Raw genomic sequence first — 23,389 nt, 5'->3', positions numbered from 1 at the left:
TAGAGCTTCCTCAGAGCTGGGCCTCATCCCTCCCCACCCTGATACTCTTGAAAGGTTTCCAGTTGGTCAGTGGGTTGCTTTGTGAGGGTCAGGGAGGGAAGCAAGGACTGCTGAGGGGACTGAGCTCCCATCTGCCTTCATCATACAAGAAACTGAGCCACTCAGAACCTGATCCAATGTGTTTTTTTCCAACCCAATTTGATTAAAGTCAGTATCACCTGAAACCTGAGACTAATGTATGTGCACAGGGACTCGCAGGTGGCCCTCTCCAGCGGGGCACTCTCCCTTCCTGCAGCCCCTTGGAATCAACCTCAAAAGGCAGGAGGCGCCATTACCATGGGGGCCAGGAGCCAGGCCTTCGCTGAGCCAGACCAAAACGCCACTCTGGAAAGTCTCAGAGCATCAATATTTCATGCCACTGGAGCTGTCTTTGTTTTTATGCAAATTGCTCAGGCTGCCAGATGGGCAAGGGCTGGCAGCATCATCCATCACTGGGCTGTTCCCTTCTTGCAACATCTCCTACTGCCAGGGCCCTGCAGGCTGGCCTCAGCTGTGGCCTGTCCTCTCACTGAGTCTGCATGGTGGACCAAAGCCCTGTCCTGAATGCTGGGGGACACAGAGGAAGCCAGAGGCCAGGTCACTGCACTGGGGGACCTGAGGATGCACGGACTTCATGATGAGACAGAGGCGGTGTGTCACTTCAGTACAATGTCACGTAGCTTTTATTTTAATCCTCAAAGAACCTGGGAGGAAGGCATAATTTTACCTTATCATTACCCACAGTTTGCAGATGAAAAACTGAGGCCTATGGAGGGTAAAGGAATCTCCCAAGGTCACCCAGCAAGTTGAGCACCTGAGTCATCCAGCCATACCTCTAATCCAATGCCACCATGAGCTCTGGCCTGGAGGCTCTGCTCTTTCTGTGCAGCCTGCTGGTGATCCGCATGGCTTCCAGAGTTTATAGCCTCCCTCTCCAACAGCTAGGCCACCGACCCTACTAGCAGCCTCACCCAGGCCACAACTCACTTTTGCCAGGTTCCCAGGGCCTGAGCCCACATCCAGGAACCTAGCCAGTGGCCCCTCCTTCCAGTGCTCTTGCCAGTTCTTGGTCCTCCAGATCAGGAACAAAGGATACCTCAAAGCTAACTCCTACCTAGTGGCTCCACCTGTGCCAGGATCCCATGGGGTCTCTGGGCCCTACCCTGTGGTAAGGCCTCACCATCTCTGCCCAGCTTCCAACCCCAACTCGTTAGCTACAGTTGCACACCTCTGACTTCTTCAACATGACATCCTTCCTGAAACTACTGCTGGCCTGCCCCCACCTGGGCAGTGGGTACCCACTGCCCAGTCTGCCCTCTGCCCCATTGTCCCTGACTATGCAGGGGCGAGGCCCCAGTCCTGCCTCCAGAGCTCCCAGTCTTGCCTGGTCCATCCCACACTTCCAGGGTACCAGGACAGTAACAGCGATTTGAATGACATGTAGCACAGGACCCTCCAAGTACCCAGCCCCCTAGATCCCAGGGTATGGCGGGGAGGCAGGTGCTAGAACCTGCAGAGGTTGATCAGTTCACTGTGATGTCACTGAGTGGAGCAAGCTCAGCCAAAGGGGAAGTAGGGAGACCTATGAGTAAGTCGTTGGGAGACCTTGCACAAGTTGCAGCCCTCGGCATCTATATAATTCAGGTTAGGATCATTGATTGTCAAGCCCCTTTCTGAGTCTCCACATCTATGAGCTAGGGGTCACTATTCCTATTCACTCTCTTCCCCTTTTCACCCCTCCCCTGGAACAGGGTCAGAGTGAGCTAGTAAATGGCTACAGTCAGGGTTGTGGTTCACCAATGACACTTGCATGAGGCCAGAAGTGCCTCGCAGAGTCTGGATGTCACCTCTACAGCAACAGAGGGGTTCCCTGCATTGACAAGAGGCCTGTGCAGACCACTCCTGAACCCTCCTAATTCCAGAACTCTTAGTATCAGGTTCTGCACCTCATAGAAGAGATAGGAGCCAAGTCCCGTGGGCCATGTCTTGTGACTGCATTATTTCGTGTTGCCCTTGCATCACAACAGACTAGCAAGGTAAACAGCAAACCCCCCTCTGCAGATGAGGAGCTGAACTCAGAAAGATTACAGCATGCCCCAAGGCCACACCACTAGAATTTAAGCCAGATCTGTCTGAGCCCAGAGCAGCTCCCCACTGTACCATGTAGGATCGAAGGGACCCTGATGTCACGCCGGCGGGACATTCCTGAGTTTGGAGTGTGCCAGGTAAATGAGGCTTCCACGTGCATCTGTGCCTCCCCTCACACAGGCTGTTTTGCACAGGCCTGAAATGCCCCTTCCCATGTCCCTTCTGCTCCACGAACCAAACCTCTTCTCTGCTTTGGGACATCCCATTTGTCCTACAAGACTCAGTCCAGGCTGCTCCTAAGAGATGAAATCTTCCCCTCCTCCCTTTGCTTGTATTCCTCCTCCACCCCAACCTAAGTATCCTCTCCTCTGTGATCTGGTTGCAAAGGCTTCCATCAGGTTCTCGGGGAGCAGGCTCAGAGCTGGATGCTGTGCAGGCAATGCTCATCCTGTCCTGTCAGCATTCTGCAGGGTGGCCCTTGAGATTCCCATGGATCTACACCCTTTGGCCTTTTGGCCCCCAGCCCCCACTACGGCTCTGTCTCCACCACTGAGCACAGCACTGGGCATACCTTATGTGCGGAGTAATCATGTGCTCACGTGAAGAGCACCTGCTCACTCGCACCCCTAATGTCTTCAGGTGCTGAGAGATGGAGCAGGTCCACACAGAAATGTGAGCTTGAGCCATTCAGACTAGATGGTTGTTTGTCCCCGACCTGCGGAAAGCGGCTTCTATTCACTACCACCCCTGACTCCCTCTCCCGCTGCCCCCAGGCCTCCTCTCTCCACTGATTCCGGTTCCGGCATATACCGTTGGGGTGATGGGGACTCCCCCGAGGTGTGCACAACCCTGCTCATCCTTTGCCCCAGAAACTGGAGTGGGGGCATTTAGGTCAGGAGGTGAGCCCAGGCCGAAGTCTGAGAGGTCCCGGGACCTGATAGGGGAGTTCATTTTTCATGGTTCGGTGTCCAGTTGGTCAGATGGAGCCCAGGGCGTCAGGCCCTGCTCCTGGATGCTGCTGGTAACAGAGCCAGAGGTCAGAGTGGAGAGCAAGGCGATCGGGTTCTTGGGCAAGGACCAAACTGACTGTCGTGTCACTTGCCTGCACGCTGGGGAGAAGGGGCCACAGGACATATCCAGGAAAGGTCAGACCTCATCTGGACAGCCCTGGACAGGAATGACCCCTTAGCCAGTGGATGTCAGACTGTGTGGCTCTGAGGAGCTGAAGAGGCCCCCAAGGAACAGGGAATTAAGGGACCAGCAGGGAGGACTCAGGATCCCCACCCCACCCCTACTCTCTCTATCTGTTTTACATATTAAACCTTCATGCAAAATTTCCTTTGAAGAGAGAAAGGGTCGTAGTAATAAGGATGACGAGGAGGGATGGGGGGAGATCCTACCATGGATTGTAAATGCGCGGATCTGGGACCTCAGCTCCTTCCTCCTCCCTGTCACAGCCTCAGGCTCAGCAGGAGGACACCAGACGGTGGATGGTGCACACCATCACTCTACAGCCTGTGCAGCCTGTGTAGACACTGCCTAAATTGGACCCCTATCCTCCTCATGGCCTCCACTCCAGTCTCCAGCAGATCACTTCTGGGCTTCACGCAGCTGCACCGGAATGTCCCCTCCATCACTTCTCCTATTTGTGTCTTTTTCTTAGCCTGGATCCCTGTTCTCTCAGCTCCACTGCTACCTCCCCAGGGAGCCCTCAGGGACTACGTCGGGCACAGGTCGTGCCACATCGAGCCCACGCCTGCCTGCCGCCCTGCACATTGCACACGGTCAAGCCTGTGCATCTGGGTTCACATAGCTCTACCATCTCAGGAGCTAAATGACCTTGAGCAAGCAAACCTCCCTGTGACTCAGTTTCCCCAAACTTGAGATGCTGATAGTACCTACTACTATTGCTGGGGAGATCACCTGAGATATGACAGCTAAAGCAGCAGGCCCTGTGCCTAACACAGGGCAGATGCTCAATAGGTGGTAGCTGCTGTGACTATTCCTGTCGTCCAGTGAGTTCTTGCAACCAGTCCCAAGCTCTGTTTCCCACATCTTTGCTCCACCGTGACCTTTGCACACACAGCTCAAATACATTTGAGCTTCGCAATGGACTCTTGACAAGAATGACAAGTTTGCTGGGCCAATGAGAGTAGAGAAGACAAGCAATGTCAGGAAGAGAAAAGAAATGAGAACGGTAAATTTTTATGGCTTTTTTTTTAAAGATTGTATTTACTTATTCATGAGAGACATAGAGTGAGAGAGGCAGAGACTCAGGCAGCAGGATGTGGGGCTGCAGGTCTGGGAGAGGCCTTCCTGGGCTCACACACAGCGGGGCCCTACCACGTGAAGTAGCCCCCTCTCAGGACTCCTTCCACTCCTTGCTCTGCAGATTACCAACCCCCATGCTCAGGTCTCAGCCCAGAGGAATCAGACCCTCGAGGCTGGGTAGCCCCCCGCCCACAGCCCCAGAGCTTGTCTGCCAAGTGGTGCTCACTCATCTACCAGTGGTGAACTTGCCACTAGCATCTTGTTGGGGTGCCCCCTGGACATGATCACTTTGAAGGGTCTTCACATTTATTCCCTCTATAACCCAAGCACCAGCACAGTTTCTGTGCCTCATAACTGGTTGTTGGGTAAATGGACAATGTAACCAATTAATAAGTCACTAGAGGTGCTGAGAAGCCAGTGGGACTCCATCTCCATGCCTCTGAGACTATGATTCTTGTTTCTGGAAGCCACTTCTCAAGCCCCTCAGGGTAAGGGGGGACCGATCCCCAGTCAGGCTGAGCCCAGCTACCCGGATGGAAGGAGGCACCCCAGTATCACAGGCAAGCTCTCTCTGTGTAGACTCAGGGCTGCCTGAGAAAAGGGAAGGGATTACTTGGCACCAAATGTAACTATATGCAAAGTGTGGCAGGAGATCTGGGTCGGAGAGGTGGGGAGAGTTTGCTCTCTGTACTTAGGCCAGCTCAGTGCAGACACTGGTACCCAGCACCACCCAACTACCCTGGCTTCCAGAGTCAGGTGTTAGCATCTCTCCCAGGTCCCATAACCCCTCGGTGCCTAGGACCAGACCTCTTCTCTGGCCACAGCTGTGCCCCAGGAACGCAGTCTGGAGGTCAATGCTGATGATTAGCTGCTTAGCCCTGGTAATGACATTGTAAAGGGCCATAGTCTACTGGCTCAAAGGAAAATAATGTTTAGCTGTGGTCACTTACAAAGCATCTCCCCTCCTCCCAACCTCTTCTGCTTGTTCTCAGGTACCTGTATTTGTCCACTTGCTTTCTCTTTGAGAAAACAAAAATACCTTTTCCTGGTATCCTGGAGAGATTCTGAAAGATTCAGCCAATCTGGGATTGTTTGTAGATGCTGGGCATCTAACTCTATCAAACTGGTAGGGACCGTTCAACTTCTACATTACCTAAAGGAAACAAAAGCATAAGACTAGAGCATGAATGTTCATAATAGCTTTATTTGTAACAGCCCCAAACTAGAAACAACTCAAATGTCCATCAACAAATGAAGGGATAAACAATTTGTATTATAACTGCACCATGGAATACTGCACAGCAATACAAAGGCTGAGCTATTATTGTATCAATGAGCTATTGATACACGCAACACAGATGAATCTTAAAATAACTCTTCCAGGTGAAAAGAACCAGACAGGAAAATAGTACATACTGTAGGATTCCTGTGTCTCTGCCCCTCTCTGTGTGTGTTTCTTGTGAATAAATAAATAAATCTTTTAAAAAAAGAAAGAAAGAAAGATGGGGGAATCCCTGGATGGCTCAGCGGCTTGGTGCCTGCCTTTGACCCAGGGCATGATCCTGGAGTCCCAGGTTCGAGTCCCGCATCGGGCTCCCTGCATGGAGCCTGTTTCCCCCTCTGCCTGTGTCTCTGCCTCTCTCTCTGAGTGTGTCTCTCATGAATAGATAAATAAAATCTTTAAACAAAAAGAGAAAGAAAAGAAAGAAAGAAAGAAAGAAAGAAAGAAAGAAAGAAAGAAAGAAAGAAGAAAGAAAGAAAGAAAAAGAAAGAAAGGAAGAAGAAAGAAAGGAAGAAGAAAGAAACTTTTGGGGTGATAGAGATGTTCAGTACCTTGATTGTGATGGTTTCATGGGTATATACTTATATCAGGACTTACCAGATTGTACGCTTTTAATATGTACATAGCCAATTATCTAAATAAAGTTTTTTTACTTTTAGTTTTAGTTTTTTAAGATGTTATCTATTTATTCATTAGAGACACACAAAGAGAGAGGCAGAGACACAGGCAGAGGGAGAAGCAGGCTCCATGCAGGAAGCCCAATGTGGGACTCGATCCCAGGACCCCAAGATCATGACCTGAGCCAAAGGCAGACTCTCAACAACTGAGCCACCCGGATGCCCCAAATAAAGCTTTTTAATAAGATTTATTTATTTGAGAAAGAGAGAGCACCAGTAGGGGGAGAGTCAGAGGAAAAGAGTCTTCAAGCAGACTCTGCACTGAGTGGGGAGCCAGATGCAGGGTTCAATCCCACAACTGATGAGATCATGACCTGAGCCAAACGAGGAGCCGGACACTAAACCGACTGAGCCACCCCGCCACCCCTAAATAAAAAAGGAGGGGGGAGGAAGTAACAAATTACAAGGTTATGTCACAGGCACAGCCTCAGCCGCACCCGTGGACCTCGTTGTCTGTCCGGCTCCTGGCTCGGCCCCGGACACATGGGGACACAACAAAGCCTGGTGTCCTTAAACTGAATAGGTAAGTGTCGTCCTGTGTGACTCATTTGGCCTGGGAGAACCATCTCCTCCTGGTCCTGGCTTAGTCACGTGTGCTGAGATACAGCACTCACAGCTTTAGGATGATGAATCTGATCCATAGTAACTCCCTAAGCAGAACTGTGAGCAGTTTATCCAGCCCACCCCCTCCCTCCATCTCCTGCTCCTCAGCCCTACAGCTGACCTGCTCCCCAGGGGCTGTTCAGAACCCAGTACTGGGCTGTGAGAGAAGGGGTGACCTGGAACAGTCCTGGGCACAGCCCACCGCCCTCTGGGTGGGAGAAGAAATGGCAGGTATCCTGGGTCCTTCCGCCTCTGGGATCCTAGCCTCTTATCCACTCCTCACAAGACAAGGCCACCTGAGCACCATGAAGGAGAAGAAACAAAGGGGAAGGGAAAGGCTGAGGGGGCAGGGAGGATATGCGGATAGGGAACAGACAGGCCATCCTTTATTGATGGGCTCATTAGCTATTGATGAGAATGGCCTTCGTGTTGGCCTTGTTGCCTGTCCCAGAAAGCCGAGCTGTGGTGGGGCCAGGGCATTCACGGTGGGCTACAATACCTCCTGAGCCAGAACGCAGATCCTGACTCAAGGAATTGGTGGGTCACCAGGCTCTGTGGGGCACCAACTCCTCTCCAGGGTGGAGGCCCACAGAGCACTGGCTGCTCTGTACATAGGAAAACGAGCCAGTACCCCACCCCCATGCAAAACAGCAAAAGATCTAGTGTCCCAAGATGTCCCAAAATATCCATGAGTAGAGCCTCTTGTGGAGTAAAGGCGCTGTGCATCCACAGATCCCTGGAAGCAGAAGCCACAATATCCATAGGCAATTTCACCTTGCCGGGCGTTGATCTGAGTGCTTTATATGTATCACTTCAGTGAGATCCCATGGCGACACTGGCAGATGTCCTATTATTCTCATTCCTGTTTATAGATGAGGAAATGGAGGCTCAGGGTGGTTAGGTCACTTGCCCAAGGTCACACAGCTAGTAGCTGAGCGAGCCTGGGTTTGGACCCGGCAATCAGCCCCAGAGCCTGTGTCCAAAACCATTGTGTGGTGTTACCTCAGGGAGATTAAAGGGTGCACTCAAGGTGACCAGCTAGTAAATGTAAAACTCAACACCAAGTCTTCTAACACGAGCTCGGTCCATCGCACCTCTCTGCCTCTCCTCGCTGTGACCAAATGGAGCCCCTCAGGACGGTGAGGGCAGGGAGCTGGCCAGTGCCCTCTCCTTATGGCCCTGTCGGGGTGAGGGGTCCTCTCTTCTCCAGGCCGGAGCTCTCCCAGGGAACCTGAAGGGATATATTGGAGTTGGAGAGAGGACTCTTCCCCAGTTAGTAGGGTCAAGGTTCCTGTCGCCCCGAGAGTCAATGGGACTGAAGCAAGCCCCTAACCCTACCCCTATCCTGGCCCGTCTCACAGGAACCTCAGGGGAAACCTCACACAAGAACCTGTCCTAAGGCGGGGGGGGGGGGGGGGGGGGGAGGCGTGCCTGGGTGGCTCATTCAGTTAAGCTGTTAAGCATCTGCCTTCAGCTCAGGTCATGATCTCAGGGTCCTGGGATCGAGCCCTGAGTCGGGCTCCCTGCTCGGTGGGGAGCCCACTTCTCCCTCTCCCTCTGCTTCTCACCACTGTTCATGCGCTTGCTCATGCTCGCTCTCTCGTGCTCTCTCTCTCAAATAAATAAATATGATATTTTTAAAAAGAAAGAAATATCCTGTCCTAAGAACCTCAATGCCAGGGGTCACTGAGGAGCCCCACAAAACCATGCCTGACTTGATCACTCACTTATGAGCAAAGTATCCTACAGGCTAGGGGTGACAACGAGGAGACACAAGGCCACCGCTGCCCCCTCTGTACCTACATGTTATTACCGGCTTTGCGGAAATGTCCCAAGCCAACAATTTGTTCAGCCTCCAGGCCAGAATCTGATCTGTGCACCGCTGGCCAGGAAGGGTGAGGGTCACCCTTTCCAAATTCACTCTGCCTGATTTGCCATGGGTGCCTGCACCTTCACCTGCCAGCCGACCCTGACCAGATCCTTTCTCAAGCTTCATCCAGACACAGACACAGCAAGGGCGATCCTGTTTCACAGAAGGATAGGATTTCTGCATCCCAGGCATCAGCCAGGCAGGGTCCTTCCTGCCAGTCCTCTGTCTGCCCTGAGACCAGCAGATGCCCTCAGCCATGGAGAGCTGACCTCGCCGAAGCGTGCAAGGCTCACACAGGCTGAGCAAGAAGTACCTTCTCCGTTGCTCCTGCTGGTGAGTTCTTGGCCATATTTCCCCCCTCTCACCCACACTTCAATCTCTGCAACTGGATCTTAACAGCTGTATCAAGGGGCCCTGAACATCTTTCCCCCAGAGTTCCAGAAGCATTCTGGGGAAATTCAATTGCATGCATGGCAGCCAGCATGAGCTACCCAGGTTGGCCTGTTTCCCAGCATGCTCTTAGGGAGACACATTATTCTTATGGTCTACAGCCCCAGCTCAATTTGCTTGGAGCCTTCCAAGAACACCAATTCCAATCTTCCATTAAGCTTAGGCCTTCTCTCTGTGCCAGAAGAAGGCAGAGCTGTCCCCAGGTTTCCACCCACTATGCCCATTTCTGCTCCAGAAACTCTGGAGCCTTCTTGAGGCTCAATGCCCCACTTTAATCAGGAGAGTAGACAGTAGCCTCCATGGTATTTTGTCAGGCACACGGCAGCTTCCGTGGCCCGCCCCACCCACGGAGGCAGAAGCCTGCAGTTCCACCATAAGGGGAAGTGCTTTGTTTCATTAGCCATGTCTTTGTGTACCAATCGATGAATATCCAACAAGTACTGACAGAGTCCCTTCTGTGTGCAAGGCATTGGGGTGACAGGAGGTCAGGAGTTCCTCCCCCAGACCTCTCTGCAGGCACCGTCATTATACCTGCTTCACAGACCAGACACTGAGACACAGAGAGATTAAGCAACTTGCCCCAGGTCCTACAGCTTAATAAATACATCCTAGAATACAGCTAAGGGGATGGTTCTTTAGAGGGATGATCCCAAGAAAATAACACAAGATTGGGGGTCTCTGCAAAAAGGAGAGGCTGGCATTTGACGTTGTGCTATTCAATGTCAACATTCAGCCATAGGACCTGCTCTGCCGCTTCTTCCCCCACCCCTCAGGAGGCCTGGGCAGGAAAAGGGAGGGAGAAGGTGGGGTGTCCGACTGACTGTCAGACGGAATGGGGCCACGTCGCTCCTCCCCTCCTGTTCCCTGACCCCTGAATTGGTGGTAGAGACCAGAGGAGGCCGGATTCCATCACAGCACGAGAGAAAGAGGCACTCACAGGATGCATGCGCAGCAGGGCTGAGCAGGGAGCCCTGAGGTGCGTGTGAAGGAATCCGCTGGAGCCCTGATACAGGGCGACTGGACCCACCCGGCGTGAGGAGGACCTCCCTGGTAACCACCTGGATGGGATGGCAGACAGGAAGGGCAGGGGAAGCAGCCATCCAGGCAAGAGGTGAAGCCAGAGCAGGCCAGCCTCAGGAGAGGAGGGAAGCAAAGGAAGGGGGGACCTCATGGCCGCAGATGCCCAGGATTTGGAAACTAATGCGGTGCAAAGGCTGGAGAGAAGGAGACCTCCACCTGAACAGGGGACAAGACTGGGGCACACATCTGGGGAAGGAGAAGACAGTGTGGGCTCAGACAATCACACTGGTTATGCTCTCAAAACCAGGCCACGGCAAGGCAGCTACTCCCAGGGCAGCCAGGCACAGGCCCCTACCTCTGCGTGGCACTTACCATGCGTCCACTTGTTCTAAGTGTCTGACAACCACTCACTCCTGTAATCATCCTGGAAGCCTGATGATACACAAAGCCTCCCCATTTGACAGATGAGGAAACTGAGGCCCAGAGATTAAATGACTAGTTAGTTATAAACCCAGGCCTGCCGTGCTTATAACCACGGAGCTAAAACTGCCTCCTGGGAGGATGCAGCAAGGGTGCGGGGAAGGGACAAGGCAAGTGTAGGTGGACTCATCAGTGATGCGTTGCAGCATGCTTCTGAGAAAATCAAGGAAGCTCAGGGAGTGCATCCGTCCCTTGCCTTGGGTGAGGCTGCCCAGCAGCATGGGGTGAGTGTTAGGTCTCAAATAAGGGAAAGGAGGCTTGAGTCCCTGCACTGCCACTCTAGGCAGGACATAGGGGTGGGCAGGTGGGGCAGGTGGTCTTATGCTCACTTTAAAGATAAAGGAACTAAATCTTAGGAAGCTAATGTGACGCTCCTAAGAGGACACAGCTGGTGGGAGGTAAAGGCAGACTTGAGCCAGGTGTACTGATCCCAAGAATCCTGCTCCTTCCAGCTAAACGAATGGCAATCGGTAGCCGAGGGCAAGGCAGGCAGTAGAGGGAGAAATAGAAATGTTCCTTATTTTATCATTTTATCTAAAGCCACCCCTTCTTATATTCCTGGGAATGCAAAAAAAAAAAAAAAAAAAAAAAACCACCCTCAGAGAGCGGGGGGGCAGGGGTGAGCAGGAGTTTTACCAACATGTGACACTGATCTGGCCCTTGCCACTCACACCCCGCAGTCCAGGTGGCCTAGAGGGATGCTGTGCGGTACCTTCTTCCAACCCCTGCGACAGACAGCAGAGTGACAGGCTAGGACATGGGCCCACCAGAGGGCAGGGCAAGGTGTGAGTGTGTAGGGTGCGGGCCTCAGTCTCGCTCTCTAGGGTCTTACTTCCTCATCTCAAACTCTGGACAGAGCCAGCCTAAAACCGAGATGTGCTTTCCACTTCCCAGAGCCCAAAAGGTGTGCCAGTGGCAGGCTCCAGCAGAAGCCGCATCACAGAAGGTGCAGGCACTGGCAAGAGCAGCCCCCGGCAGCACCATGCATGGGCAGAACCTTCAAGAAGGCTCCCAGGCCTGGGACTTCTGTGCCATCTCTTCCTGTACCTGGAAACTGTACCTGTTACCATCCGGGACAGATGCATCCTGTCTCTAGGGCAAACAGGAAGGCAATAGGGGGCGTCTATGGTGCACAAAATCAAGAGATCCAGGAGTCTTGCCTCCCTGCTGATCTCCAGAGCAAGTATCCCCCCAGGTGGGGCAGGGGGCCGGTCCAGTCTCCGTGGTTAATAACTGTTAACTTGTAAGCCCTTCCATTCCTGCTGGAAGGCATGACCCTGCGATCATTCTTTTCAGCATTGCTGCTGCTCAGGTTGTAAATGAAAGAGCTCCTGCCCCTATCATTCTGCCTCTTTAGGAAGACAGCTCTGGCTTTGAGCGGTCCCCGCAGGGAGAGAGCAGCCTGCCCACGCAGTGCCCACCCCACTCCAACAAGGAAGCACGCCATGTGACCAGCTTCCTGAGCCCCCTCCAGTCCCCCTTGTCTTCCTTCAATTGCTCCAAGTAACAGAACATCCTCCTGCTCCAAGAGGCGGACAGACTAGATGGGAGATGGGGTGTCAGGGCTCACCTGGAACAGAAACATTGTGGATGTAGGTGGTTTCCGGGGCTGCAGGGTGGTGCATGGGAGCCTGCTCATGTGTGTCTGCATATTTGTGCATGTGTTCAGGGGCCTGGGTAATTTCATGTACAGCAAGTATGTGTCTGTGACCGGCTGTGTGTAGCTGCACATGTGTGGCCATGTGTGTATCCGCGCTTGTGTGTGTGTGTCCCAGGCACAGTCCCTGGCTGAGTGAGCATGGGCCGCACATGGCAGTGGGGGTGCTAGTGTGGGGCTGTTGGGTAGAAGGATGCGTGCTGGTGTGGGAACTAGAAAACTTGGGTGTGAGTCACAGCTTCGTGTCTTAGTGGCCAGAGGACCTGTGGCCGGTCACATACCTTTCTAGACCTCAGGTCCTCCATTTGTTAGATGATCCCTAGTTGCCTTCAGGGACACTGTGGGGCTGAAACCCTGGGCCATACAAGTTGTGTGCAGCCTCTGTCCGCCCCCAGGTCTCCCCCTCCCTGACCTGCATGCTTGCCCCAGCAGGCTCAGCCTCTGAAAGGCCCGGTCGCTGCCCCAGTAAAGGTATGACACACGTGTTGTACTAGCGCCAGAAGAAGGCAAGGAAACATGGCCCGTCCCTGACCCCGGAGGTACTAGCCCCCAGCAGCCGCCAAGCACCTGCTACACGCTGCAGCTTTCAGTGTGGTGGCACTTGTTCACCACGGACTCATGAGACAGGTACCAGTAAGGCCACTTGTCCCAGTCACACAGACAGGAGGTGACCAAGCTAGGATTGTGAGCTGGCCCTTCCATCTGTCCCAGAGCCTGAGCTCTTCCCTAGGAGGGGCTGACCCCTGCGGGCCCCACGCCAGCCTGCTGACTCCCTTCGCCTTCCCTGAGCTCACGCGGCCGGCAGGACCCTGTCCCTGGCTGCACCCTCCGCCCTGCCTTCTACTCCAGAGGGCTGGGAGGGTTGGCCCTGGGGTACTCGGCCACAGGGACAGGAGGGCGCAGGCGGGCGTCTGAGCCACCACGTCCCTTCCTGAGACTCCACCTTAGTATTCCTCAGTTGGAGAAACTGAGGCTCTCACATCATCCTCACTGATAAGGTGGACAGGAACAGGGCCTGGACTGGGGCTGGGTGAATGGTTTGGGGTCCTGGGGCCATGTCATGGGGCGTAGCGGGGGCGGGCAGAGACCGGGAAGAGGGTGGGGGGAGCGAGCAAGCCCAGGCCCGGTTGGTGAAGAGGGGAAGGGAGGTGGCCCCGCGATGGAAGGAGGGAGCCCTGCGCAGACCTACAGAGGGGCCAGGGCCGGCTTCCGGCGGGGCAACAGCGCCTCCTTCCGACAGCCGAGGGCACAGCGACGGCGGCTCCCCGCTCCCCGCCCCGCCGCCCACCTGCCGCCGGTCCCCCCCGCCCGTGCCCGTCCCCCCTCCGCGGCCCACCTGCCGCCCGTCGCCCCCCCCCGACCCCCCGGCGGCCCACCTGCCGCCCGTCCCCGCCCCCCCGCGGCCCACCTGCCGCCCGTCCCCACCTCCGCGACCCCCCCCCACCGCCGCCCGGTGCCATGGGGCCGCCGGTGCGCGGCTCTGCCTTCCGTCCCTCGGGCTCTCCCGGCCCTGCATGGTCATGCACACGGTTGTCGGCGACTTCTCTCAGCCTGTCTTCTGGCTCCCAGAGGCCACAGCCTCACCTGCGGTGTGGGGGTGTTGGGTTGCTCAGCGACCCAGGCGACTGCGGGCGGGGGCGGGGGGTGGCTTGGGGGGGCCCCGGACGCTGCGGGCTATCTTCCTGTGACCTCCAGGAGCCCGGCCCACAGCCTGGCAGCCCCGCAGACATCTCAGGAACATCTGCTCTTAGAGGGGCACAGGGCTGAACCCCCGCGAGGCCAGGCCTGGAGGAGGTGTCCTCTGGTCAGGGAGGGGCCGTCAGCACCACAACCACAGCCGCAGCCCTGGTTCAAGCAGGAGGTGCCAGGAACACAGGGAGGCAGCCGGGGTCACCATCTACAACGTCTACACCAATGGTGTGACCCATTTAGACCGGAAGAAAGCAGAGTTCACAGAGGTGGTGACCCCAAGGCTGCATACCTGGTAAGGGCGGGGCTGAAAGTCAACCGCAGGCCTGCCTGGCTCTGGGGGAAGGGGACCGGGCAAAGGCCGGACCATGGGAAGGTGGAAGATGCCGTGGGCCGCGCTGCCCCCAGGTACAAAGATGCCAAGGGACCCAAAGAAGACAGAGCTCATGGATCAGATAGTAGCGCGCCAAAACCTTGTCTAGGGACTTCTCTGGAGGGAAAGAGGGCCATCACCTGGCCTCCTTTAGGGAAAGCTTCACCTTCAGATGAAGGCAGGAGTGAGGTGAGCAGGGGGCAGGAGCTGCGCAGAGTGGCCTGCGGGGGGAGGCACAGGTGCACCCGGTGGCCGGTGGCCGGTGGCTGGCGGCCGGCAGGTGCTGCCTTAACCCACGCCGGCTGGGCACATGTCAGGCAGGCGGAGATGATGAGTGGAGGTGGACCGGGCAGACCCAGAGGGTGAGAGCTCCCCCCGAGGTGTGCTAACTCTGAGGAAGCCTGAGAACACCAGGCTGGTGGAAACGTGTGAGACTCCGGGAAAGCCACGGGCACACCCTCAGTGTGCAAACAGAGCAGGATCCAGGACCCTGCCCAGGGTCATGGGAGCTGGCCCCAAGTGCCCTTGGCCCGCAGCTCCCCCTCACCCACTCAGACCATCTGTCTCCTCCCAGGGCCCTACGTGGGGTGGAGGGGGTAGGCCCAGGGGCAGAGCCAGCTCCCATTTTGGCTCCCACGACATGGTCACCGCACAGCCTATTGAAAGCAGAGAAACCTCAGCAGAGGAGCGGATATCTCCCAGCGCAGCCCCCCGCTTCTCTCCCGCCCCCGAACAGGCAGGATGGCCAGCACTACGCTGAGGGAAGCCGGCCTGTGGGGCCGGGGCCTGCCTGCATGCTGCACACACTTCTGAGACAGGGTGGGCTCCCCTGTCTGCTCTGCAGGGGTGCCACCTGCCAGCTGGCCCCTGGGGGCCACACTCGACCCCGGCTCTCTGGTGCATTGACTCCTTCTAAACCATTTGTGGAGCCCCTGCAGCATGAGTGGGGACGGCCCAGCACTGTGGTCAGCACTACGGAAGAGTAACCACCTCTTTCCCCACGACCCATGCAGTTTCACAGCATCGCCATAGCCCCTTGGACCTTATCAAAACCTGGAATAATCTCTTGCAGACCATGCATTTTTATTTCCTAGGGCTTTTGGTTTGTGGTTCTGGTTCTTGTTTTTGCTTGTTTGCCTTTTTTTTTAATATATGTATAGAGATGGGGATCCCTGGGTGGTGCAGCGGTTTGGCGCCTGCCTTTGGCCCAGGGCACGATCCTGGTAGACCTGGGATCGAATCCCACGTCGGGCTCCCGGTGCATGGAGCCTGCTTCTCCCTCTGCCTGTGTCTCTGCCTCTCTCTCTCTCTCTCTCTCTCTCTCTGTGTGACTATCATAAATTAAAAATATATATATATATATATATGTATAGAGATGAATGGATGCACACTAGATTAAAGCTGTGCAACCTGATAGGTTTGAACATATGTATACACCTGTGAAACCATCACCGCAATGAAGATAAACATCACCATCACCCCTAAAAGAGTTTCCTTGGCTCCTGGGCCATGGCTCCTTTTCCCTTTCCTCCCCCAGCCCCAGGCAACTACTGATCTGCTTTCTGACACTCTAGGTTAGTTAGCAGTTTCTAGAATTTTGTCTAAATGGAATTATGCTATATGTACCCTTTTTTATCTGGTTTCTTTGACTCAGCATTTTTTCCTATTACTGATGGAAAAAATGGAGCCTTGATGAGGAAATGCAAATAGTCAGCAATCATAGAGCAGCAGAGGCATTGCAGGTGTCCTGGCTCTGAGCCTAATATGCTGTCTGCACCACTTCACTCATCGCTCACTCATTCATTCACCAGAGAGTAATTGGGCACTTGGGTGGGCTTAGCCCTGGAACTAGGTATTAGAATCATAATGGCACACAACACAGACATAATCCCTACCCTCCCTGAGACTGCACGTCATTCATTTGCTTGTTCATTCATTCGTTCACTCACTCACCTGCTTAACAAATACTCAGTGCACAGCCACAGAAAACTGAACTTGGCACTGCCCCACCACCTCCTAGGCCACTTTGATGCTCATTTACCATCCTCCTGTCTGTCTTTTCGAGCTGGACAGTGGGGTGATGCAGGTGGGGATCATCAGAGGTGAGCTCTGTCCTCTAGGGCCATCCAAAGCAGAAGGAAAAACTCTAAGATACTATACTCCACTGGGAAAGCCCATGAGATTGCTAAAGAGCTAAGGCTGACCTTGCCGAAGGTATCACTCCAAACTGAGTGCAAACGTGAGTGATCCAGGCAGGGAGGCCAGGAGCTCAGGGGAGGTGGGGGCCTCCCCAAGCTCCACTGGCCAGAGCAGGCTCTGCAGACAGGGTGGGCCATGAGCGGTCCCTGGGTGAGCAGAGAGGAGTAGGAGACACAGAGGGAAGGGGAATGGTGCACCAGGTGGGAGCAAAACGGAGACAAAGACACAGAGGCAGGGCCAGGGAGAGCCCAGCAGGAAGACAGTGAGCTGAGAATTCTCTCTGGCTAAGTAGGAGGCCACGAAAACATGCACTCTGCCCAAGAGGATGTTGCATTGCATTTCTGTGCAGAATGGAGGGCAGGGGGGTGCAGGGAGGATAACACTTACAGTTTTGTAGTCATTTACGATTGACAAAGTGCTCTTGTGTTATTATCTTATTTACTCAGTATACTCTTTGAGGTGAGTATTACCATTATTTTCCCTGTTTTACAGATAAGAAAACTGAGGCTCATATAAATCCAGTAATTTGCTCAAAAATAAACAACTCCTAAGTGATGGGGCAAAGCTTCAAGCCAGGATTCTTGTCCCCAAGACCAGTCCTCTCTTTTCCCTTTGTCTATAATTATCAAAATTTACTAATCTAAATGGGGCCCATGAGCATGCTTCTATAGACCACAGAATACATTGTTCGAACTTGGCATCGTCCCACCACTTCTTGTACCACCTGACCCACTCGCCACCCCACTATGAGCTGGGGACGGATGTGACAAAGAAGAGATCAGGAGGAGGGAGGAAGGAAGTGTCCTGGCTTCCAGGAGAGGAAGTTAGTCTTTTGGCCAAGGAAGCCCTTCCTAGTCCCCACATGCCTTCTGCCTCTGGCCTCCAGAGAAGGCTCCTAATAAGGGTCGCCTCTAGCCTTTCAGAATGGTTCCCAAGCCCTTGCCCCAGAGGCACCCGGATGGTACCCCTTCCTGTCAGCCTGGAGAAAGTGGAATGGAATTCACACCAAGAAGCAGATAAGCAGGTGCACCCCCAGGACCAGCCCCTAACTCATCACATAGGTCACTTATGAAGGAGAAACTAATATTTCTCTAGGGCTTACTGAGCTCAGAGCCAGGACTCCAGCTTACATCTACTGGTTCCCAGGCAGAGATCCTAACCACTGCTCTATCCTGCCTCCAACCACCCTCTGCTCACCAGGGGCCAGCCCTTGCCACTGAGGACTCGAATCTGACGTGCTGGGTGATGAGTACATCCTCGCCCACTCCACAGCCAAGGAAGCAACAGCTCAGTGACATCAGGTAGCTTGCGAAGGCCATGCACTCCTAAGAGGGAGTGCAGGGGCTCAGCCAGGCCTAGCCACCCAGACCTGAAGTCCACACCCAAACTGAGAAAAGAGTGCATGGGACTGATGGGCCTCCAAGCGCCCCCACTTCTGTGACCCTGGCCCACAGCCCCCGACAAGGCCTCAGCTTCCACCCCAGGGTTCCCACGGTCTAGCAGGAAAGGCCCCAGGCCAGAAAGCAGGCTCAGCTCACACTCTGTACCACTAGTGTGATCTTCGGAGGCCACTTAGCCCCTGTGATTCGGTTTTCCCACCTGTAAAACAGAAATCACATGTTTCAGCCTCACACAATTATGGTCATTCAGTGAGACACGGAAATGTGAAACCACTTCAAAAAGACTACAACACTGCATCCTGCAAGGAATCCTTGTATCTGAAACTCCAAGGTCATGACCACCACAGATTTTATCTCTCTCCCACCTGCACCCCAGCCTTCTTGGCTTCAGTGTCCTTGGGGCAAAACTGAAGTTGAGTGGCCCCGAGGAAGGAATCTTCGTCTGTGTTTGTGGGCATGTGAGCCCGCTGGGCATGCTCTCCTTACGCGCGCGCGCACACACACACACACACACACACACACCCCTACTTCCTACCTACCTAAAATGATTTTTTAAAATGAAATCGGGGGGGGGGGTGTCACCGCGCCATGTGCTCGGTCCACGCGGCCGCCGGGAGGGGGCTCGCCCCCTGCCCGGTGGCCGTTGTGCCGCGCCCGTGTGCGCCTGCGGGGCCCCCCCTCCCCGCGTCCCCGGTGTGGCGTGGGGCGGGGCAGGTGGGAACCCCCTGGGCGCCTGTGGGGTTGTAATTTAAAATATATATATATATATAAAATGAAATCATTCTTGGGGCCCCTGGGTGGCTCAGTTGGTTAAGTGCCCAAGTGGATTTCAGCTCAGGTCATGATCTCAGGAGTCTGCTTATCTCCCGCCCTCTGCCCTCCCCTGCGTTGCACGTGATCTCGCTCCCCAACTCTATAAAACAGATAGATAAACAAATAATCACTCCCCAGAAACATCTTAGACATATGCCAAAAGAATGCCAATGGCTGGAGCTTCTGAAGTCCCTATTATGTGAAGAATTCGGCAAAAACAATAGCTATGACTTAATGATCTTTCCACCAGATATAGCATTTGACATATGCTATCTCATTTAACGTCGCCTCCAAACAACCCTGGGCGTCACGGAGGAGGGGCCCAGGCCCAGATGGCCGGCGTGCGCTGCCACAGGGGTCTGCCGGTTGCCCCCCACCTCTGTCCTCTTGTTTGCCCTCCGGACAGAATCAGCTGGGTTCTTGCGTCCACCCTGCCCCACCACTTGGCCCAAGAGGGATGGTGGCGGTCATGAGAAATGTTTGCAGCGTGAGAGAAAGCAGCCGGCTGAGGTGGCAGGGAACAGTGTTAGGAGAATTGGAGCACTTCATCCAAATACAAAATTACCTCTTTTGTTATTGAGAAACGTTAACTTGCTATTTCATCAGTTAACTTGCTATTTCATTATGCCCTCTTCCGGCCGTCGTGTGCGGAGACCCTCTTGCTGGACGAAGGGCTCCTCTCTTAGCCAGGCTGCTTCTCCGCCGTCCGCTCTCGTGATTAGTAGCAAGCTCAGCGGGTGCAAGTGGCTTTCAAGGGAAGACCGGTGTCCTAGCAGCCACGAGGTTCCTTCCCAAGCTAAAAAGAAGTCATTTTTAATCCCTTGGTGTGTCCTACCTCAATGGTCCAGAGCCCACGTAGCTGACCCCGGCCCCTGCATGATGACCTTCTTCCTCTCCACAGCTCGAGGCAGGCCGGGAAGCCTGAGGGTCCTCATGCTGCTTTCCGGACTCCCGTAGGCCCCATGTGTGTGGCTGGAAGGAAATGGAGGTTGCTCTGGTCAACTTCGAGAACTCAGACGAAATCCAGGAAGGGCCAGGCTATGCCGCAGACTTTGACACAACCAGCCCAAAAGGCCGGCCTGGAAGCAGCCCCTTCTCCAACTGGAGGATCCTCATCGGCGACAGCACCAGTCCTGAGACGGCCTTCTGCAGGCTCCCAGGAGACTATGTCGATTCCCCAGGGCCGGAGGCAGTGGTCTTGAATGAAGGGAACCAACGGGTGATCATCAACATTGCTGGGCTGAGGTTTGAGACCCAGCTCAGAACCCTCAGTCAGTTCCCTGAGACCCTCCTGGGAGACCGGGAGAAAAGGATGCAGTTCTTCGACTCCATGAGAAATGAGTATTTCTTTGACAGGAACCGGCCCAGTTTTGATGGAATCCTGTATTATTACCAATCAGGTGGGAAAATCCGGCGCCCTGCCAATGTCCCCATCGACGTCTTTGCTGATGAAATCTCCTTCTATGAACTGGGTAGCGAGGCCATGGACCAGTTCCGGGAGGATGAAGGCTTCATCAAGGACCCTGAAACACCGCTCCCCACCAATGACTTCCACCGGCAGTTCTGGCTCCTCTTCGAGTACCCGGAGAGCTCCAGCGCTGCCCGCGGTGTGGCTGTGGTCTCTGTGTTGGTTGTGGTCATCTCCATCACCATCTTCTGCCTGGAAACACTACCGGAGTTCCGGGAGGAGAGGGAGCTGAAGGTGATGAGAGACCCCAGCCTCAACATGAGTAAGACAGTCCTCTCCCACACCATGTTCACTGACCCCTTCTTCATGGTGGAGTCCACCTGCATCATGTGGTTCACTTTCGAACTGGTGCTCCGGTTTGTGGTCTGCCCCAGCAAGGCTGACTTCTTCAGGAACATCATGAACATCATTGATATCATCTCCATCATCCCCTACTTTGCAACCCTCATCACAGAGCTGGTCCAGGAGACAGAGCCCAGCACCCAGCAGAACATGTCCCTGGCCATCCTGAGGATCATCCGGCTGGTGCGGGTCTTCCGCATCTTCAAGCTCTCCCGGCACTCCAAGGGGCTGCAGATCCTGGGCCAGACACTCAAGGCGTCCATGCGGGAGCTGGGGCTGCTCATCTTCTTCCTCTTCATTGGGGTCATCCTCTTCTCCAGCGCCGTCTACTTTGCCGAGGTGGATGAGCCAGAGTCCCATTTCTCTAGCATTCCTGATGGCTTCTGGTGGGCAGTAGTCACCATGACAACCGTGGGCTATGGTGACATGTGCCCAGTCACCCCTGGGGGGAAGATTGTGGGCACTCTGTGCGCCATCGCGGGGGTCCTCACCATTGCCCTCCCTGTACCTGTCATTGTCTCCAACTTTAACTACTTCTACCATCGGGAGACTGAGAATGAGGAGAAGCAAAGCATCCCCGGTGAAATCGATAAAATCCTCAACAGCATGGGCTCAAGACTGGGCAGCACGGACTCTCTTAGCAAGACCAACGGTGGCTGCTCCTCTGAGGGGTCCAAGAAGTGACCTGTCCAGGGCTCCATGGCTCCCTGAGTCTCCCTGTCTATGTCTCTTTGTCTTTCTCTCTGTGTTTTTCTCTATGTGTCTCTCCCCTTCTCTATCTCTCTGTCTCTGTCCCCACACCCACAGCTTCTCTCTCCCCTCCCTGCCTCTTCCTCTCTGTTTTTCCAAAGACCGAAGTTTATCCCTTGTGAATAGCAGGCCATCTTGGACTGCAAGCTGTTTGAATAAATCCATACTTCTGCTGCATTTTCTAAGCTGTTTTCTCTCAACCAACAATTGGAAGATTTCATCCTTGTTTTCTGTGAGGGGTACTTCTGGGTCCTTGCTGCTCGTCTGTGGTCCCCAGAACCAGCAGTATTGGCATCCCTGGGAGCAAGAAAATGCAGAATCTGAGCCCACCTCAGACCTACTGAATCAAAATTCTCATTTCAACAAGATCCCAAGTGATTCATTTCCACCTTAAAGATGAAGAAGCACTGGCTTTGGTCTTCCCAAGAGGAGGCATATTAAAAGGCCGGGGAATGCTGTGAGCAATGAGTAAGAGCTCCGGGTTGTTTAATAATAATATCTTACACTTGTGTCACGTTGCATAAATTTTCCAAAGCTCTTTCACCAACAGTATCTCACTGCATCTCAAAATAACCAGTAGAACAGATTTGGTTATTATTCTCACATTGTAGATGAGCAAACCCAAGGACAGCGACTTACTCAGAAACGGTGACACAATCAATGCCAGAACCCACACCTACCTACTAGTCTAGAGCTCTTTCTGTTTGTGGATGCTTTGGAATTGGAAAGAGAGGGACGTGAGGGCTCTGTCTTTCAGAGGATCCAGGCAGCAGACCTCTGGGCAGGAACACTCTTCCCTGGGGACTCCAGCATCTCCACGAAGCCTGGGGAGTCACAACCTGCCTGGCCCTTTGCTCCTCAGTCCCCTCCTTGGGCAGTGGACAAGAAGAAGCACTCCCAGGTGCTTCTCACCTGGCCCATCTCTGTGAGTCCATGCACAGGCTGGCAATCCTGAGTGTGGGAAATGTGTGCAACCAGAGCCTCGGAGCTCTGCTCCAGGAAAATAGACCTGTCCACCTGCCTTGGGGTTCAGTTCCCACTGAGTTATGAGCAATTGACTACAAGCCCGTGGGGCAGCTGGAGTGAGAGCAACAAGGCCCTAACACATGTGCCCAGATTCCAGGCCCACCTAAGGAGGGTGGTTATAGCAGGCTCACCCGAGGAACTGCCCTCTTGGGAGTGGATCCTGCTCAGCACACTACACTCCCAGGATTAGGAAATGGAGTTGGAATTCCCCAAAAGACAGAGAAGGAAGTTTTTACTCTATGCTCCCACCACCACCACCACCATTCATCTCCTCAAGTAAGGAGGCCTGCACCTTCCTCAGGCCCAATGCCTAAGTCTGGACGTATCTCAAAAGTGCATCAGCATCAGAATTCTGGGCATCTGGGCTGCAGGTCACTGCCCAGTTCCACTTCACACAGTCCAAACCACACAATCCACACACAGCACACAATCTGGAATACACCCAGCTCCACACACCCTGCCAGACACAGTGCTGCAGCCAGATATACCACCACCATCTCCCATTCCATGACAGCCTAACAAATGCACTGCTTCTCTTCTTTCTTGTTGTCCTTAGTCCATGCCCTAAGAAGCTGGACTTAGTCATCTGTATGGCCTTTCGTGCTCTAAAAACCCCAATCTCTTTCCCATACTTTAGCCTCGAGCTCTCACTTAGTACTGAGTCATGTAAAACCCGGATAAGACATCACTGAGCTAAGACCTGGACAAGCAGGATTCCTGTCCTAGGCCTGAGCTTCAGGGTTCTGGGCTTTGGGGTATCTTCCTCACAATCTTCTAAGTCCCTTTCTAATTGCTCTCTTTCAGACCACTCTCCAATTCCCTACCCATCCCTCATTCCCAAGTGTGTGGAGTTGGCCAGATGTCACAAGGCACTTCTGGATTCACACATGTG

General features: G+C 54.1%; 1 protein-coding gene across 1 annotated transcript; it reads left to right on the top strand.

Annotated features, from left to right (window-relative positions):
- Nucleotides 1–13,596: 13,596 nt before the first annotated feature.
- Nucleotides 13,597–21,405, top strand: KCNA10 (potassium voltage-gated channel subfamily A member 10). Its single transcript, XM_077906999.1, has 3 exons — nt 13,597–13,907; nt 14,296–14,421; nt 19,869–21,405. Exons 1-3 carry the CDS (start codon nt 13,597–13,599, stop codon nt 21,403–21,405), a joined length of 1,974 nt encoding a protein of 657 aa, XP_077763125.1.
- Nucleotides 21,406–23,389: the final 1,984 nt, after the last annotated feature.

This window comes from Canis aureus, chromosome 8 (genome assembly GCF_053574225.1).
Source record: "Canis aureus isolate CA01 chromosome 8, VMU_Caureus_v.1.0, whole genome shotgun sequence".
Classification (NCBI taxonomy): Eukaryota; Metazoa; Chordata; class Mammalia; order Carnivora; family Canidae; genus Canis; species Canis aureus.
The sequence above is the reverse complement of the archived record's forward strand: the minus strand, read 5'-3'. Positions and strand labels throughout refer to the sequence as shown.

What these genes read in the sequence shown, in the direction of transcription:
- KCNA10 (XM_077906999.1), top strand. Translation starts at nt 13,597, where the DNA reads ATGGAAGGAGGGAGCCCTGCGCAGACCTACAGAGGGGCCAGGGCCGGC. An exon ending in CCGGTGCCATGGGGCCGCCG is followed by an intron (nt 13,908 to 14,295) that starts GTGCGCGGCTCT and finishes TGGTTCAAGCAG; the next exon opens with GAGGTGCCAGGAACACAGGG. An exon ending in ACCCCAAGGCTGCATACCTG is followed by an intron (nt 14,422 to 19,868) that starts GTAAGGGCGGGG and finishes GGACTCCCGTAG; the next exon opens with GCCCCATGTGTGTGGCTGGA.